Source organism: Pongo pygmaeus, chromosome 20, assembly GCF_028885625.2.
Source record: "Pongo pygmaeus isolate AG05252 chromosome 20, NHGRI_mPonPyg2-v2.0_pri, whole genome shotgun sequence".
Taxonomy (NCBI): domain Eukaryota; kingdom Metazoa; phylum Chordata; class Mammalia; order Primates; family Hominidae; genus Pongo; species Pongo pygmaeus.
Genome location: NC_072393.2, coordinates 46,745,916 through 46,763,834, shown reverse-complemented (window position 1 = coordinate 46,763,834; position 17,919 = coordinate 46,745,916). Strand labels below are relative to the sequence as shown.

The 17,919-nt window shown below is 44.8% G+C and overlaps 1 protein-coding gene across 1 annotated transcript; it reads left to right on the top strand.

The window, feature by feature from the left end:
- Positions 1-943: 943 nt before the first annotated feature.
- Positions 944-12,908, top strand: LOC129021131 (cytochrome P450 2G1). The gene is made up of 9 exons (XM_054466174.2): positions 944-1,123; positions 1,713-1,875; positions 3,952-4,101; positions 5,795-5,955; positions 6,534-6,710; positions 7,994-8,135; positions 10,891-11,078; positions 11,192-11,333; positions 12,727-12,908. Exons 1-9 carry the CDS (start codon positions 944-946, stop codon positions 12,906-12,908), a joined length of 1,485 nt encoding a protein of 494 aa, XP_054322149.1.
- Positions 12,909-17,919: the final 5,011 nt, after the last annotated feature.

The window sequence follows — 17,919 nt, the reverse complement described above, 5'->3', positions numbered from 1 at the left end:
TTGTTATACATTGCATATATGTATAAAAACATCACACTGTACCCCACGAATATGTACAATTATTATGTGTTGATTAAAAAAATTAATAACAGATTAATTAAGGTTATCCTTAATTAAATTATGAACAAAAAGAGTTTTCCTTGGTGTCTGTCAAGACTTTCTAAAACAACATGGTCTGACAGCTGCGGTGGCTCACGCCTGTAATTCCAGCACTTTGGGAGGCTGATTGGGGTGGGTCACTTGAGGCCAGGAGTTCGAGACTAGCCTGGCCAACATGGTGAAACTGCATCTCTAGAAAAATACAAAAATTAGCTGGGCATAGTGGTGTGCACCTGTAGTCCTAGCTACTTGGGAGGCTGAGGCATGAGAATTGCTTGAACCCGGGAGGCAGAAGTTGTAGTGAAATGAGATCACGCCACTACACTCCAGCCTGGGTGACAGAGTGATAATCTGTCTCAAAAAAGTAAAATAAAATAAAATAAAATAAAATAAAACAACATGGTTTCCCTATTTGATAGATGGGGAAACAAGTCCCAGAGGTTAAGTGACTTGCCCAGTGAAGAAAAGACAGAGCTGCCACCTGTACTCAGATTGTCTGGATCCTAAAATCAATAGCCTAAAAAGGTAATAATCTGCCTCTTACACCCCACCAAAAAATTCTGTTCAATTCTGTTGAGCTGAGAGAGAAGAACAGGGAGACTGGAAATTTGAAGAAAGGGGAATGGCCCCAGAGGATTTCCCTGTGTGAATTCAATCTACCCTTACTCAGGTGGGAGATTATAGGTTATATAACCACCTCCCATATAAAGCAATCTCTTCTCCAATGACATTCAAACCCGGAAAACTTGAATCCCAGGGTGTTCATATTTCAGTATAAGCTGATCTCCCCAGACCTATTTAGGCAGGATCTGGTGCCCAGGACAGAACCTGTTGACCTGGCACCATGGAGATGGGAGGGGCTGTCACCATCTTTCTGGCACTCTGCTTGTCTTGCCTGCTCATCCTCATTGCCTGGAAACGAATGAATAAGGCAGGAAAGCTGCCCCCAGGTCCTACACCAATTCCTTTCTTGGGGAACCTGCTGCAAGTTCGAACTGACGCTACGTTTCAGTCTTTCATGAAGGTGAGTCTGTCTGTCTCTAATAGGGCTAAAAGCAACTAATCCTATAGCCAGATTCACATAGAACCTTATGACTTCTAAAGACAGACTCTCAGAAACACAGACTTTGCAAATCTTAGAATTCTGAAATTTCAGAATCCTAAAATATTGGAAACACACATTCTCAGTGCATTGAGATAAGATTTTCATGATCTCAGGACTTTGGAATTACAGTACATTATATTTTTAAACACAAGGACTCTTTGACTCAGGTTGTCTTAGCGCTTTGAGACTTGGTATCATGAAGTCTTAAGATTCCAGAAATTTAACATTTCAGAGAGAGAAGTATGAATCTTGGAATTTATCTCATCCAGGTCCATTATTTTAGAGATGCAGACAGTAACTCTTGTGGGGAGGGATGAGCTTTTGCCTAGGATGACAGGAGCCGAGACTTTCATGCCTCTTTCCCAGTAGTCCTTCCAAGCCCAGATTTACCTTGGTTCCTTAGTACCATGTTTATATCCCTCTGAAATCGCCATCCTCTAAAATCCTCAATTGGCCTATGCTTGGTACTCCAATCAGCCCCTCCTACTGTGTTTTCCTTCACTCCAAGCTCAGGGAGAAATACGGCCCTGTGTTCACTGTGTATGTGGGTACCCGGCCAGTGGTGGTTTTATGTGGACATGAAGCAGTGAAGGAAGCCTTGGTAGACCAAGCGGATGAGTTCAGTGGCCGTGGAGAACTGGCTTCAACAGAGCGAAACTTCCAAGGTCATGGTAGGTAGCAACAACAACAAAAACCATAAAACCAGAAATGACTACAATGCACTCCCTATATGCCAGGTTCTTTGGTAAGTAGTCTGCATGACTTATTGCATTGACTCCCTTAGGAGAGCTGTTAACATTATACTAATGTTGTCAATGAAAAAGCTAAGATAGGCCAGGCGTGGTGGCTCACGCCTGTAATCCCAGCACTTTGGGAGGCTGAGGTGGGCGGATCACCTGAGGTCAGGAGTTCGAGACCAGCCTGGCTAACATGGTGAAACCTCGTTTCTACTAAAAACTAAAAATAAAAATTAGCTGGATGTGGTGGCGCATGCCTGTAATCCCAGCTACTCGGGAGGCTGAGGCAGGAGAATTGCTTGAACCTGGGAGGCAGATGTTATAGTGAGCCGAGATCACGCCATTGTACCCCAATTTGGGCAACAAGAGTGAAACTCTGTCTCAAAAAAAAAGAAAAAAAAAGCTAAGATAAAGCTTAGATAATATCACACAGTAAGTGGTAGGATCACTTTATTTTGAACCTATGCCATCTGACTCTAAACTGTCTTCTGTGTTATTTCTGCTCTTATTTTAATGGATTAGTGATATTCTCTTTTTTTTTTTTTTTTGAGACGGATTTTCACTCTTGTTACCCAGGCTGGAGTGCAATGGCACGATCTCGGCTCACTGCAACCTCTGCCTCCCAGGTTCAAGCAATTTTCCTGCCTCAGCCTCCTGAGTAGCTGGGATTACAGGCATGTACCACCACGCAGGGTAATTTTGTATTTTTAGTAGAGACGGGGTTTCTCCATGTTGGACAGGCTGGTCTCAAACTCCCAACCTCTGGTGATCCACCCGTCTCAACCCCCTAAAGTGCTGGGACTACAGGCATGAGCTACCAAGCCCGGCGGATTAGTCATATTCTTTATGCACCCACTAAAGCTCTCATAGCCAACCTTATTTCTCATCTTCTTATACTCATGCACATACCTAACCCATAGGTCTCTGCCTCCTTCACTTAGGTAGATCTCTTTCTCCCAAGCATCCATCTCTAACTGCCCACATCCTTCAATTCCAAGCAGACTCACCACATACTGTCTGTCTATCTATCTATCTATCTATCTATCTATCATCTATCTATCTATCTATCTATCTATCTATCTTTCTATTACCTTTTCTTCCTTTTGTCCATTGATCCATATTCATCAGAAAATCCATTCGTTATTATTTCTATAAAAACATCATTCACTCTATTATCTATACATCTGTCAATTAACTTTCTATGTATTCATCTATCCATCATTCCATCCATTCATCAATGCTTTCATCATTCATACATCTGTCAATCTATCCACTCTCCAACCGTTATCCATCTATCTCAAACCACTCATCCATTAACCATCCACCCATCTATTAAGTCTTCCATCCATCCATCCATCCATCCATCCATCCATCCATCCATCCATCCGTCCATCCATCCATCCGTCATTTCAGTCATAAACTCTTCCTTCCATTCATCAATAAAGCAAAATAATTTCATTAGATCTAGTGAATTGGTATAAGACTCTCATCAGTCCACACATTTAGTAATTTCTAAATGTTTCTTACTACACGGTAACTCCTTTTCTGTAGGTATATCAATGTACAAGTGTGAGCTTCTGTGTACACATATGTGTACACATCCAGAGAATCCAAGTATTACATAGAAAATAGAATTAATATCCCCATTCCATGGCACGCTATATGGCACTCTGTCCATACATCTCTCCACCTTCCTATGCATTCACTCAGTTATTTTTTTATTTATCTAGTTCCACCTCTCCTTCCTGTAAGAAACACTCTTTGATCTCCTCCTATCATTCCTACACTGATTCCCTTTACCTCCACCTCATTCTGGACTTTTTTTTTTCTTTTTTTTTTTGAGGATCCTGCAGAGAGGGAACCTTACTCTCTTGATTGAGCCTTGAAGGATGAGAATGGCTTCCTTGACAGCAGAGTCTAGAGCTTTCATAATCTGTCCCCATCATTGTCTAGCACAGAGTTGAACAGCAAGGGAAGGGAGGCAGAAGCCTGAGACTGAGATCTTGGCAGGTGTAGCTCTGGCCAATGGAGAACGATGGAGGATTCTCCGACGCTTCTCCCTGACCATCCTTCGGGACTTCGGGATGGGAAAGCGGAGCATTGAGGAGCGAATTCAGGAGGAGGCCAGCTACCTACTGGAGGAGTTGCGGAAGACCAAGGGTATGGGGGCCACAAGGGGGAGGACCACTAGGTGACTGGGTGGTTATGGAGCTCTCAGTCATGAGAAGATGAGCTTTGGTGGGAGAAAGGTCTGGAAAGGAAGAGGGAAAATATTAAGAATCCACTAAGATTTCTGGCCAGCTTCCATATTAAGAGTTTACATGAGCTGTGCATGGTGGCACATGCCTGTAGTGTCAGCCACTTGTGGGGCTGAGGCTGGAGGTTGCTTGAGCCCAGGAGTTCAAGGCTGCAGTGAGCTATGATCATGCCACTGCACTTCAGTATGGGAGACACAGTGAGACTGTCTCTTAAAAATAAAAAAAAAACAGTTAACATGGAAGACCCTTAGAGACCACTTACTAGAAACTTTAATCAGTGGATCTCAGGATGTCTGTGAGCTCTTGATATCCTATGCAGATTTTGGTGACATGTGACTTTGTGGCTTTTCTTGAAGACAGGCTCAAATTTCATTACATTTGTATATCCGTATTATGGTAAAAATACATAACATAAAAGTTACCATATTGACCATTTTAAGTGTCCAGTTCAGTAGTGTTAAGTATATTCATGTTGTGAAAAAAATCTTTTGAACGTTTTTATCTTGCAAATCTGAAACTCTTTATCTTGCAAATCTGTACTCATTTCATTATGTTTTAAAAGGAGTTCAGTCCCACCAAAAAATAAGGTCTAGAAACACTGGGGTCTATAGAGAAAAGACAGACAGGCTGAAAAAAAAACAGAATAGATAAGAGGTAGAAATAGAGACATATTTTCTCTACATCCAAGGCACCTTGCCTGGTCTACATGGGTGATTAACAGGTCTATATAAAAGCTTCAAATGCCCATGTATCCCAGAAATTTTCATAAAATTGTGTATTTGTGAATATGTGCATTATTCTAGAGAAATTCTTTCCAGATCTACTGATCTTGTTTTACAGAAGGTGTAGGTGAGGGCAAGGGAAGGATTTTGTTTTGTTTTGTTTTGTTTTGTTTTGAGACAGAGTCTTGCTCTTGTCACCCAGGCTGGAGTGCAATGGCACGATCTCGGCTCACTGCAACCTCCACCTCCCAGGTTCAAGCAATTCTCCTGCCTCAGCCTCCTGAGTAGCTGGGATTACAGGCGCCTGCCACTACACTTGGCTAATTTTTGTATTTTTAGTAGAGACAGGGTTTCGCCACGTTGGTCAGGCTGGTCTCCAACTCCTGACTTTGTGATCTGCCTGCCTTGGCCTCCCAAAGTGCTGGGATTACAGGCGTGAGCCACTGCACCTGGCCGGGAAGGATTTTTTTAATTGCCCAAGTGGAATCTTCGGTAGAGCTAGACAGAATTCAGGAACTTTTATAATGTGTCCCTTATCCCACTTTTCCCCAGATATGTGAGTCTCTAACATCAACACATTTAAGTAATAATAATAAAAAATAATGATTAAGCTCAACTAGCTTTTCTTGAGTGCTTACTGTATGCCAGGTATTGTGCTAATTATTTTATATGGATAAAGATATTGAATCCTCATGAGTCAATGAAATGGTTCCCAAACCAATTTGCAGATTGGTCAATCTAGACCCAAAACACAAAAATGAAGTGGCTCACACATGCAATTAAGTAGTAGAGCTGGGACTCGGATGCATCACTGTGACTCCACACCCCATATTCATGATCATTACCTCCAACATAAACAATTTCCACTGCCAGGTGCCCCCATCGACCCCACCTTCTTGCTGAGCCGCACCGTTTCCAACGTCATCAGTTCCGTTGTCTTCGGAAGTCGCTTTGACTATGAGGACAAGCAGTTCCTGAATCTGCTGCGGTTGATCAATGAGAGTTTCATTGAGATGAGCACTCCCTGGGCGCAGGTGACCACCCTGCCACCTCTCTGTCCATGCACCAACCCCAGTTAACTAAGCACCTTCCTATACCCCACTTGATCCTCCCCACACCCCTGGGAGGTGAGTACAGTAGTTCCCCCTCATGGCTGGGGGATATGTTCAAGACCCCCGGTGGATGCCTCAAACCGTGGATAGTACCCAATTCTATAGATACTAAGTTTTTCTGATATATACATATCATGACAAAAATCAATTTATAAATTGAGTGCAGTAAGAGACTGGCATTCATAAGTAATAAAATAGAACAATTATAACAATATATTCTAACAACAGTTATGTGAATGTACTCTTTCTCTCTCAAAATATCTTATTATATGTGATATTTTTAGACTGCAGTTGACTGCACGTAACTGAAATGGTGGAAGGTAAAACAGGGTTAAGGGGGAACTACTGTCTCAATAGGACCCAACTTCTGGGAAGCAAAAGGGCCTCACCTGATTCTTAGACCCAGCACTGGACTTTGAGTCCAGCTGTCCAACTCCAGACTCAGCCCATGCTGTCCTCTGGCACCCATCACCGACAAAACCCCCTGCCTATTCCCACAGCTATATGACATGTACTCTGGAATCATGCAGTATTTGCCAGGAAGACACAATCGCATCTACTACTTGATAGAAGAGCTCAAGGACTTCATTGCCTCCAGGGTCAAGATCAATGAAGCATCCTTTGACCCCCAAAACCCTCGGGACTTCATTGACTGCTTTCTCATCAAGATGCACCAGGTACCTCCTTTTCTTCCCCTGGTCCTTCCCTCTCACTTCTCAACCTCTAGTCCCTGCAACTTTCAACCAATCTGCAAGCATTGAGGACAAAACAAAACAAGCATTATTTCACAGCATTTACTTTTATCTACAGATGAATATAGAAACTGTAAAAGTATAAATTGTTACAGCTTTAAAACAGACTTTGAATCTAGAAATTTTAGGAATTTGGAAAATTTAGGAACTTGAAAACTTAAAATCTTACACTTTATACATTCCAGAGAGTTACAACTGTAGTTTTGAGTCTTAGAATTTCGGAAACCTAGAACTTTTCTGAAGTTTAAAATTTAAGTTAACATTCAAGTTAAACATTTAAGTTAAAGTTAAAAGATTTGAACATGTAGGGACAGTAGGGCATAGAGTTTAAATTTAAATTAAAGGTTCAATAACATAAAAATATAAGTTTACAAATGTATAAAACTCTAAGAAATGATACAGAAGTATTAATCTTCTGAATTTGTATACAGATATATCTCTATTTCTATATCTGTATAGAGATATATCTCTATTTCTACATTTCTATAGAAATTTAGAAGGTTAATACTTCTGTATCATCATTTCTTAGAGTTTTATACATTTGTAAATTTATATTTTTATAGTATTGAATCTTTGCCTTTGGAAATTTAAATTCTATACACTACTGTCCCTACATGTTCAAATATTACAAGGCATCCTACATTCTTCTCCTCCCATCCTCCCTATTGTTCACTTCATCTCATCCACCCCAGCTTCTGCCTTGCTGTTCCTCTAACACACCAGGCACATTCCTGCCGCAGGACCTTTGTTCTGACTGTGTCCTCTCCCAGACATGCTTAGTTTACCCACCTATTGTCTCCTTATACAATAGACAATAAAGCCAGTGAGAAAATAACACAATAGGCCAGGCGCAGTGGCTCACGCCTGTAATTCCAGCACTTTGGGAGGCTGAGGTGGGCCTATCAACTGAGATCAGAAGTTTGAGACCAGCCTGGCCAACATGGTGAAACCCCATCTGTACTAAAAATACAAAAAAAAAAAAAAAAAAAAAATTAGCTGGGCATGGTGGCAGGTGCCTGTAACTCCAGCTACTCGGGAGGCTGAGGCAGGAGAATCACTTGAACCTGGGAGGTGGAGGTTGCAGTGAGATGGGATCATGCCACTACACTTCAGTCTGAGTGACAGAGCGAGACTCTGTCAAAAAAAAAAAAAAAAAAGACAATAAAGACAGAAGAGAGTGATTCCATTCACTATCCCCTCACTCTCAGGATAAAAATAATCCTCGTACAGAATTCAACCTCAGGAACTTGGTCCTCACCACTCTGAACCTCTTCTTTGCTGGCACGGAGACGGTGAGCTCTACACTGCGCTATGGATTCTTGCTGTTAATGAAGCACCCTGAAGTGGAAGGTGAGTCCACCCTGAGCTGCCTATCTGGTACCTCCCCCTCCCAACATAAAGAAGACATCTTGAAAATCTAGAATCCCACGGCCTCAGGCTCTTCACCCTTTAGAACTTCAGGACTTGAAACATGAAATCCCCAACTTTGCCAGGTGATTTAACTTAATCTTCTACATGGTGTCTGTGGCCTGTGGCTGCTGGAACAAATTACCAGGACCTTAGTCATCTAAAACAACACAAATTTTTTATCCTTCTGTTCTGAATTTCAGAAGTTCAAATAGGCTTTCACTAGCTGACACCAATGGACTATCTGATTCTCTGCCTTTTCCAGGTGTTAAAGCTGTACTCCTTGTAATCCTGGGTTCACGACTCTGTCCTCCATCTTCAAAACCAGCAGCGTAGCTTCTTCAAACCTCTGTTTGCCTCTGGCATCCATCACATCTTTTATTCTTTTTCTTTGTTTTTGGAGACAGAGTCTTCCTCTGTTGCCCAGGCTGCGGTGCAGTGGCATGATCTCAGCTCATGCAACCTCTGCCTCCTGGGTTCAAGCGATTCTCCTGCCTTAGCCTCCCGAATAGCTGGGATTACAGGTGTGTGCCACCCCACGCCCAACTAATTTTGTAGTTTTAGTAGAGACAGGGTTTCACCATGTTGGCCAGGCTGGTCTCAAACTCCTGACCTCAGGTAATTCACCCACCTTGGCCTCCAAAATGCTGGAATTACAGGTGTGAGCCACTGTGCCCAGCCTCACGTCCTTTTTTCTAACTCTGATTCTCCCGCTTCTGTCTTATACAGACACACGATATTATATTGAGGGCGAATCTCGACAACCCAGGCTAATCTTTTCGTCTCAAGATTCTTAATTTACTGACATTTTCAAAGTCTCTCTTGTGTTTTTGTTACCCTTATATACATAGCCTTCCAGGCACTAGGTTTTAGAGACTTGGAGGTGGTTATCTTTGATGGCCATTATTGAGCCAACCACCCTGCCAAAGTTAAATAGAATCCGTCTCCAATAACTTCTGATCTGGTCCATTTGGGTAACTTTAGTAATGAGGAACTCACTACTTGCTTAAGGAAAATTCCCAATTTTGGCCCCTCTCCTTAATAATGCAATTCAAAACAAGCCAAAGAATTTCTCCTGGTGCAGATGAGAGACACTAACACACTTCCACTCAAATGTTTCTAGTGTCACCTCCATTGTCTAAGTTGTCTTTCACTGGTCTAAATAATCAGGCCGGGTGCAGTGGCTCATGCCTGTAATCCCAGCACTTTGGGAGGCAGAGATGGGCAAATCACTGAGGCCAGGACTTCGAGACCAGCCTGGCCAACATGGTGAAACCTTTTCTCTATTAAAAATGCAAAAAGTAGCCAGGTGTGGTAGCGCACACTTGTAGTCCCAGCTACTTGGGGGGCTGAGGCATGAGAATCATTTGATCCCAGGAGGCAGAAGTTGCAGTGAGCCAAGATTGCACCACTGCACTCCAGCCTGGGGACAGAGCAAGACTCTGTCTTAAAAAAAGAAAAAAGAAAAAATCAAATAAAATCAAATATTTATTGGATGCTTCTGTGTGCCAAGCACTGTCCTAGTTCCTTGTACACCAGACTTTATATAATGTTTACAACTCTATGACCTTGTCCAACTATCACACTCATTTTGAAGTTGATGAAACACAAGTTCAGAGGTGAAGTCACACAGGCCAGGTGCAGTGGCTCATGCCTGTAATTCCAGCACTTTGGGAAGCCGAGGCGGGCGGATCACGAGGTCAGGAGATCAAGACCATCCTGGCTAACATGGTGAAACCCTGTCTCTACTAAAAATATTTAAAAAATTATCTAGGCATAGTGGCAGGCACCTGTAGTCCCAGCTACTTGGGAGGCTGAGGCAGGAGAATGGTGTGAACCTGGGAGGTGGAGCTTGTAGTGAGCTGAGATCCTGCCACTGCACTCTAGCCTGGCCAACAGAGTGAGAAGACTCCATATCCAAAAAAACAAAAACAAAAACAAACAAAAAAAAAGAAGATGAAATCACTCATCCCTAAACCCTAAAATGCAAAGAGGAGTAACTCCACCAGTGGTGATCTTAATCAGTCACATAACCACTTGTCATTTGTGTCAATCCTGTCCTAGTCACCTAGCATGCCTTATTCCCATTTTGTAAAAAACCCATGTATGAGAGCCAATCTGGGACCATGGCTTTTTGGTGCTTTTAAGTAAAGACCAAATGTCCTGGCAGTGTTTAAGACTCCAAGCTGCCTGTCTCCCGATGTCTGATGAGTAATTGAGCACCACCAGTGTGTCAGCTGTTAAGTTAAAGAAGCGACCAAACAGGCCAGGTGCGGTGGCTCACGCTTATAATCCCATCACTTTGGGAGGCTGAGGTGGGTGGATCATGAGGTCAGGAGTTCAAGACCAGTTTGACCAACATGGTGAAACCCCATCTCTATTAAAAATACAAAAATTAACCGGGCGGTTGGCAGGTGCCTGTAATCCCAGTTACTGTGGAGGCTGAGGCAGAAAAATCACTTGAACCTGGGAGGTGGAGATTGCAGTGAGCCGAGATCATGCCATTGCACTCCAGCCTGGGTGACAGGCTGTTTAAAAAAAAAAAAAAAGAAGGGAGCAAACATGCATGGCTTGCACCTGAGATCTCTTTCTGCTGGAGCTAGGAATGCAGGATTTGCCCTGGCTTCCCTAGCAAAAACACCTCCTGTTTTTGTTTTTTTTTTCTCTGTTCTCCACTATATTTTCTGGCCCCTTCCAGCTAAGATCCACGAAGAGATTAACCAGGTGATTGGACAACACCGGCTCCCAAGGGTGGATGACCGGGTCAAGATGCCCTACACAGATGCCGTCATCCACGAAATACAGAGACTAGTAGATATCGTGCCCATGGGTGTCCCCCACAACGTCATCCGGGACACTCAGTTTCGAGGCTACCTTCTGCCCAAGGTGGGGTTGCACCCTCATTACCTCCCTTCCACTGCACTCCTCTCTCTTTCCCCGGTTCCCTACCTCTGTAGCCCAACACTGATTTCTCCTAACTGCCCCCATTTTCACCCCAGGGCACAGATGTATTTCCCCTGCTTGGCTCTGTCCTCAAAGACCCCAAATACTTCCGCTACCCAGATGCCTTCTATCCCCAGCACTTTCTGGATGAGCAGGGCCGCTTCAAGAAGAATGAAGCCTTTGTGCCTTTTTCCTCTGGTAGGTTTCTCTGGTCTGGCTTCCTCCAGGCATGTGCTAAATCCACCCCCAGCCACTGATCTGTATTTGAAGTTCAAGTCACAATGTGAATTTGAAGGTTATATCTTAGAACCACAACATTTTAGAATCCCAGAATTAGTAAATATTAGAATGATTGACTCTGATAATTAGAAAAAAAAGTTGGGATGGTAATAGCACTAAACAGGGCATAAACCAACTGGCTGTTAAGAACAAAATAAGACATATTTTCTATTTTTCCAGCCAGATAGTCTCTGAACCTTTGCCACTGATCTATGAAAGCGGCCATAGACAATATGTAAATGAATGAGTGTGTGTGTGAGCCTGAAAAACTGTTTACGGACACTGAAATTTGAATTATGTTTTATCTTCATATATCACAAAAGAGTCTTTTTTCCCCAACCATTTTAAAATGCCAAAAGCATTCCTAGTTTGCAGGCTATATGAACACAAGCAGCAGGGCAAATTTGCCCAACAGACAGTCATCTGCCCACTCATGGCATAAAATCTTTATGCAGCAACATTTTAAGTGTATGTTGGCATGGCACAGTGGCTCACACCTGTAATCCCAGAACTTTGGGAGGCCGAGGCAGGTGGATCACTTGAGGTCAGGAGTTCGAGACCAGCCTGGCCAACATGGTGAAACCCTGTCTCTACTAAAAATACAAAAATCAGCCAGGCGTGGTGGTGGATGCTTGTAATCCCAGCTACTCAGGAGGCTGAGGCACAAAAATCACTTGAACCCGGGAGGCAGAGGTTGCAGTGAGCCGAGATCATGCCACTGCACTCCAGCCTGGGTGACAGAGTAAGACCCTGTCTCAAACAAACAAAAAACAACAACAACAAAAAGTGTATGTCATTTGGAACCTGGAGTCAGGGCAGTGGTTGGGAACTTGGACTCCACTCCACCATTTAGAAATGGTGGAGCCTTGGGTGAGTCACTTCAGCTCCCATCTGTGAAACAGGGATTAATCCCTCCAAACAATTGGAAGAGTGGCTTATAAACAGTAAGTGTTATTAAGGGTGAGTTTTCACTTTTTTTCCTCACCAGTGTCTGGCACCTAGTAGGCATTTGACAAACCCTTGAGTAACTGAAATGAACACAACCTTGAAACTCATGGATCCTATAGAACCATTCCCTCTTGGAACGGGATGGAATCCCAGCCATCAGAGAAGTAGCAGGTCCTAGCTGAGCACTAACTATAGGTACCGACTAAGCCTGTGTAACACCCCTTTATAAAGCAGTCACAGTCATGAGCCCTGAGGAGCTGATGAGGCAGCTGAGGCTCAGTGGGGTGGTCAGTCCAGACACCCCCGACACCCCCATGACCTGTGCAGGTGTGACCCTTCCTTCTGCCCTCCCCTGTGCCTGCAGGAAAGCGCATCTGCCTGGGCGAGGCCATGGCCCGCATGGAACTCTTTCTCTACTTCACCTCCATCCTTCAGAACTTCTCTCTACGCTCGCTGGTGCCACCTGCGGACATCGATATCACCCCCAAGCTCTCAGGCTTTGGCAACATCCCCCCGACTTATGAGCTCTGTCTTGTGGCCCGCTGAGCTCCACCTCCTGTGGGGCAAGGAGGAAGCGGTGAAGAATGCAGCTCTCCTCTCGTGTTCAGGAGCACCCCCTCTTCCTCATCTTACTAATCCTCAAGCATCCCTAAGAGGAGGCAATATGATTACAGAGTCAGCCAGGGTCACCTGAGAATGTACAGCTGCATGTCTTCCCCTCCCATAGAAGAGCAACGCCCTGTGCAAGATTTGCACCTCTGCCTGCAGGTTTCATGGTCACATGGTCACCGTTGCTTAGGTTTCTGGCTGCATCAAATTCTTACTGCAGTCCCTGTGTCTTTATGTTGTCCCTTTTTGTGTGTGCTCTGATTTTGACCAAAATGTAGTCTAAAATCCTTTCTCTTTGGTTCTCATTTCTACCAGCCCCCGAAAATTGAACAAAGACCTCAAGTCTGTTGAGCGTAGCAAGTTTATTGTGTATTGTGTGTAACAGCGATGTAGGGCACAGCCAACAGCTTGAAATGTCTTTCTTGACTTGTTATTAGTTACAGTTTCTGCCAACTTCCCTCCAGTGACTTCCCCTGGGTAAAATGCCCCATCCTCACCCATCTTGCTGACTCATTACCTTTCTCTGCCATCATTTCTTCTTCTAATCTTCCTTTCTGGTTGCTCTCAGCACAACTCCCAATTCCAAATACTCCCCAGTCCGTTTGTTTGTTTTGAGATGGAGTCTCACTCTGTGGACCAGGCTGGAGTGCAGTGGCACCATCTAGGCTCACTGCAACTTCCGCCTCCCAGGTTCAAGTGATTTTTATGCCTCGGCCTCCCAAGTAGCTGAGATTACAGGCACGTACCACTGCACCTGGCTAATTTTTGTAATTTTAGTAGAGATGGGTTTTCGCCATTTGCCCAGGCTGGTCTCGAAATCCTGGCCGCAAGCAATCTGCTCACCTTGGCCTCCCAAAGTGCTGGGATTACAGGCATGAGCCACCATGCTTGGCCTCCCCACTCCATTTTTGAGGATAGCTCAGTTGTTCCCACCTTGTATCATTCCACTTCCAAACTCCATTAACTGACAAAAATGTTCCCTCTTTTTCATTTATTCAGCCAATATTTACTGAATACCCAACAAGTGCCAGCGTAGTCTTCAGGGACTTGGGTTCCATCAGTAAGCAAAACAGACAAAAACTCCTGCCTTCAAGGAGCTTACATTCTAGTAAAGAAGGTGGACAATAAAGCATACATGAAATAAATATGCAAATGACATACTGCATTAGAAAAGCAGGCTGGTAAGTGGGATATGCATTCTGTGATTGGAATTGTAAATGGATGGTTAGGGGTGGTTTCACAAGGTGGTGGAGAAGCAAGCTGTGAAGATATCTGGGAAGGGAGTGTTCCTGACAGAAATGATTAACCAACAGCAGTGGCCAGGCGCGGTGGTTCACGCCTGTAATCCCAGCACTTTGGGAGGCTGAGGTGGGCGGATCACGAGGTCAGGAGATCAAGACCATTCTGGCTAACACAGTGAAACCTCGTCTCTACTAAAAATACAAAAAATTAGCTGGCTGTAGTGGCGGGCGCCTGTAGTCCCAACTACTTGGGAGGCTGAGGCAGGAGAGCGGTGTGAACCCGTGAGGCAGAGCTTGCAGTGAGCCAAGATCCTGCCACTGCACTCCAGCCTGGGCAACAGAGGGAGACGCCATCTCAAAAAAAACAAAAAACAAAAAACAAAAAAACCAAACAACAACAACAACAACAAAAACCAGCAGCGACTGGGCATGGTGGCTTACACCTGTAATCCTCACACTTTGGGAGGCCAAGGCTGGCGGATCGCCTGAGGTCAGGAGTTTGAGACCAGCCTGGCCAGCATGGTGAAACCCCTGTCTCTACGAAAAATACAAAAGTTAGCCGGGCCTGGTGGCAGGTGCCTGTAATCCCAGCTACTCGGGAGGCTGAGGCATGAGAATCACTTGAACTCGGGAGGCAGAGGTTTCAGTGAGCTGTGATCACGCCATTGCACTCCAGCCCAGCCAACAGTGCAAGACTCTGTCACAAACAAACAAGCAAGCAAACAAACAAACAAACCAGCAGAGTCCTAAGGCAGGAGGCTGTGTGCATCCAGGAATCCACAGGGAGCAGGTGTAGCTGGCATGGCGGAGGAAGGCAGAGTAGGAGTGAAGGAAATGAGGCCAGGGAGGTGATGCGGGCCAGACTGTGTGGGGTCTTGCGGGCCAAGGTGAGGTTTTGGCTTTTACCCTGAGAGTGATCAAGGTGTTTGGAGGGATGGTGAGTAGAGGGTGATATGTACTGACATATTTTATAGGGCTCACACTAGCTATCATATGATAGATATGAAAGCAAAGACCTATTAGCAGGCTACTACAACTGGTGATGTTGACTCAGACCCAGCAGCAGCAGTGAAGCTGGGCAGGAGGTGGTAGATTTGAAATCTATTTCACTGCCTGAGATGGTGGGGTTTGCTACGGTATTGTATATAGGATGTGAGAGAAAGTGGGAGTTCAGGCAGGAGTGCACACTTCATCTTTGATCACTTCTTCTTCAATCTGTCACCTCCAGGGAACCTCGGGACCCATAACAGTCAGCTCACTGCGAACTCTGCCTCCCAGGTTCAAGCGATTCTCCTGCCTCAGCCCCCTGAAGTAGCTGGGGTACAGGCGTGAACAACCACACCTAGCTAATTTTTGTATTTTCAGTAGAAACGAGATTTCACCATGTTGGCCAGGCTGGTCTCGAACTCCTGACCTCAGGTGGTCCACTTGCCTCGGCCTCCCAAAGTGCTGGGATTACAGGCATGAGCCACTGCACCCGGCCAGGGTTCCTATTTTTAAGCAATATAAAGTGACTTTGGTTATTTTAAATAGAAAGGCTGTTAGCTACTGGAAGACGATTGTTTAGCTCACAAAATTAACAGCAATTCTGGAAAAACAGAGTAAGAATATGAGTAGAAAAAAGAGGCTGTGGTAGGGGACCACCAGCCAAGGTAATGTTCAAAGCTATTCGGTAGGACCTGCTGCCACACCACCCATCTCCTGGGTACTGAACACCTGACCCACCCCCTGGGTACTGCCATGGGACTCTAGACCCATTGATGCCACTGTAGATGATTTCCTGATTGTGTCTGTGTTTTTGTCTCACATCCTCATGATTAAGAGTTCCAGATATCTAGCCACATGTTAAAGCCTTAGGGTTCAAAGTGAGGTGAGGAAGAATGAATACCTCCTTCAGCTGTTGTAGTGGGAGGCAAAGCCTTGTCTCTGATCAAGAGCCACACAATAGGAGGCACTTAGAAAATCAGAAAAGAGTTTTGAGACTGTTTGTATAATAAACAATAAATGCGGCCAGGCATGGTGGCTCATGCCTGTAATCCCAGGACTTTGGGAGGCCAAGGTGAGCAGATCACTTGAGGCCAGGAGTTCAAGACCAGCCTGGCCAACACAGTGAAACCCCGTCTCTACTAAAAATAGAAAAGAAATTAGCCAGGCGTGGTGGTGCATCCCTGTAATCCCAGCTACTGGGGAGGCTGAGGCATGAGAATCACTTGAGCTCGGGAGGGGGAGGTTGCAGTGAGCCGAGACAGTGCCACTGCACTCCAGCCTAGGCAACAGTGTGAGACTCTGTCTCAAAACAAACAAACAAACAAACAATAAGCACCATTATGTACATTTTGGGAATTACATCTTCTAGGAAGCTAAGACTTAGATGGAGTTAGGGGTTCATCATTTTATTGGAGGGGGAGGGTAATGCATGTGAAAGACAAAAAAGGAAGGAAACAGACGACACTAGCAGCAGAAAAAGTCTTCAGACCAGGATGCAGATCCAATACTTGTGAAAGAAAAGAAGGAAGGAAGGAGGATTGGACAGGGACAGGCCAAGACCACCAGGCAGAGATAACAGACCCGTAATCCACAGAAAAATGCTGTTGGGGATGGCTTATGTTGGGCAGATAGGGTCATGCCCTGGATCCCAGAGTCCTTAATTACTATCTGGGGCTTCCTTGGAAAAGCATGGGTTCCGCTCCGTGCTGAGGTGGGTCCTAATGGTGCTGCAACTGGAGACTCTCAGCTCACTGCCCTTATTGAAGCTGATTGGAAAGTTCTCCATGAATGAAGATTCAAGCAGCACATTCCTATGCCCACCACAGACACCAAGATACAAACCCACATCATTAAAGCCTTGGCACCCCTTCTATAAATGCAGCATCTCAGAGCTACAAACACACCTCGCAAGTACACAGTACAATGGGCATCAAACATTTTTAGCTGCGAAAACCTTTTTTCAAATGATCTTATGTGCAAATAGAATACATAAAGCAGGCTGGGCACGGTGGCTCACGCCTGTAATCCCAGTGCTTTGGGAGGCCAAGGTGCATGGATCACCTGTGGTGAGGAGTTCATGACCAGCCTGGCTAACATGATGAAACTCCATCTCTACCAAAAAAAAAAAAAAAATTAGCCAGGCATGGTGGCACGTGCCTGTAGTCCCGGCTACTCGAGAGGCTGAGGCAGCAGAATCGCTTGAACCCGTGAGGCAGAGGTTGCAGTGAGCTGAGATCACGCCACTGCACTCCAGTCTGGTGACAGAGCAAGACTGTGTCTCAAGGGAAAAAAAAAGAATACACTAAGCAGGAGAGAGAATTGTTGATCTCTCTTTAGGTAAAGCACAGAAGAGCTATAGGTCCTCAAAATAGCCTTCATTTCTATTTATGATGCAAGCCTATTAGAAAGTTCCTAGAGGCTGGCGCGGTGGCTCACGCCTATATTCCCAGCACTTTGGGAGGCTGAGGCAGGCGGATCATGAGGTCAAAAGATTGAGACCATCCTGGCCAATATGGTGAAAGCCTGTCTCTTCCAAAAATACTAAAATTAGCTGGGTGTGGTGGCACATGCATGTAGTCCCAGCTACTTGGGAAGCTGAGGCAGGAGAATCGCTTGAACCCGGAAGGCGGAGGTGGCAGTGAGCCGAGATTGAGCCATTGCACTCCAGCCTGGCGACAGAGTGAGATTCTGTCTCAAAAAAAAAAAAAAAAAAGTTCCTA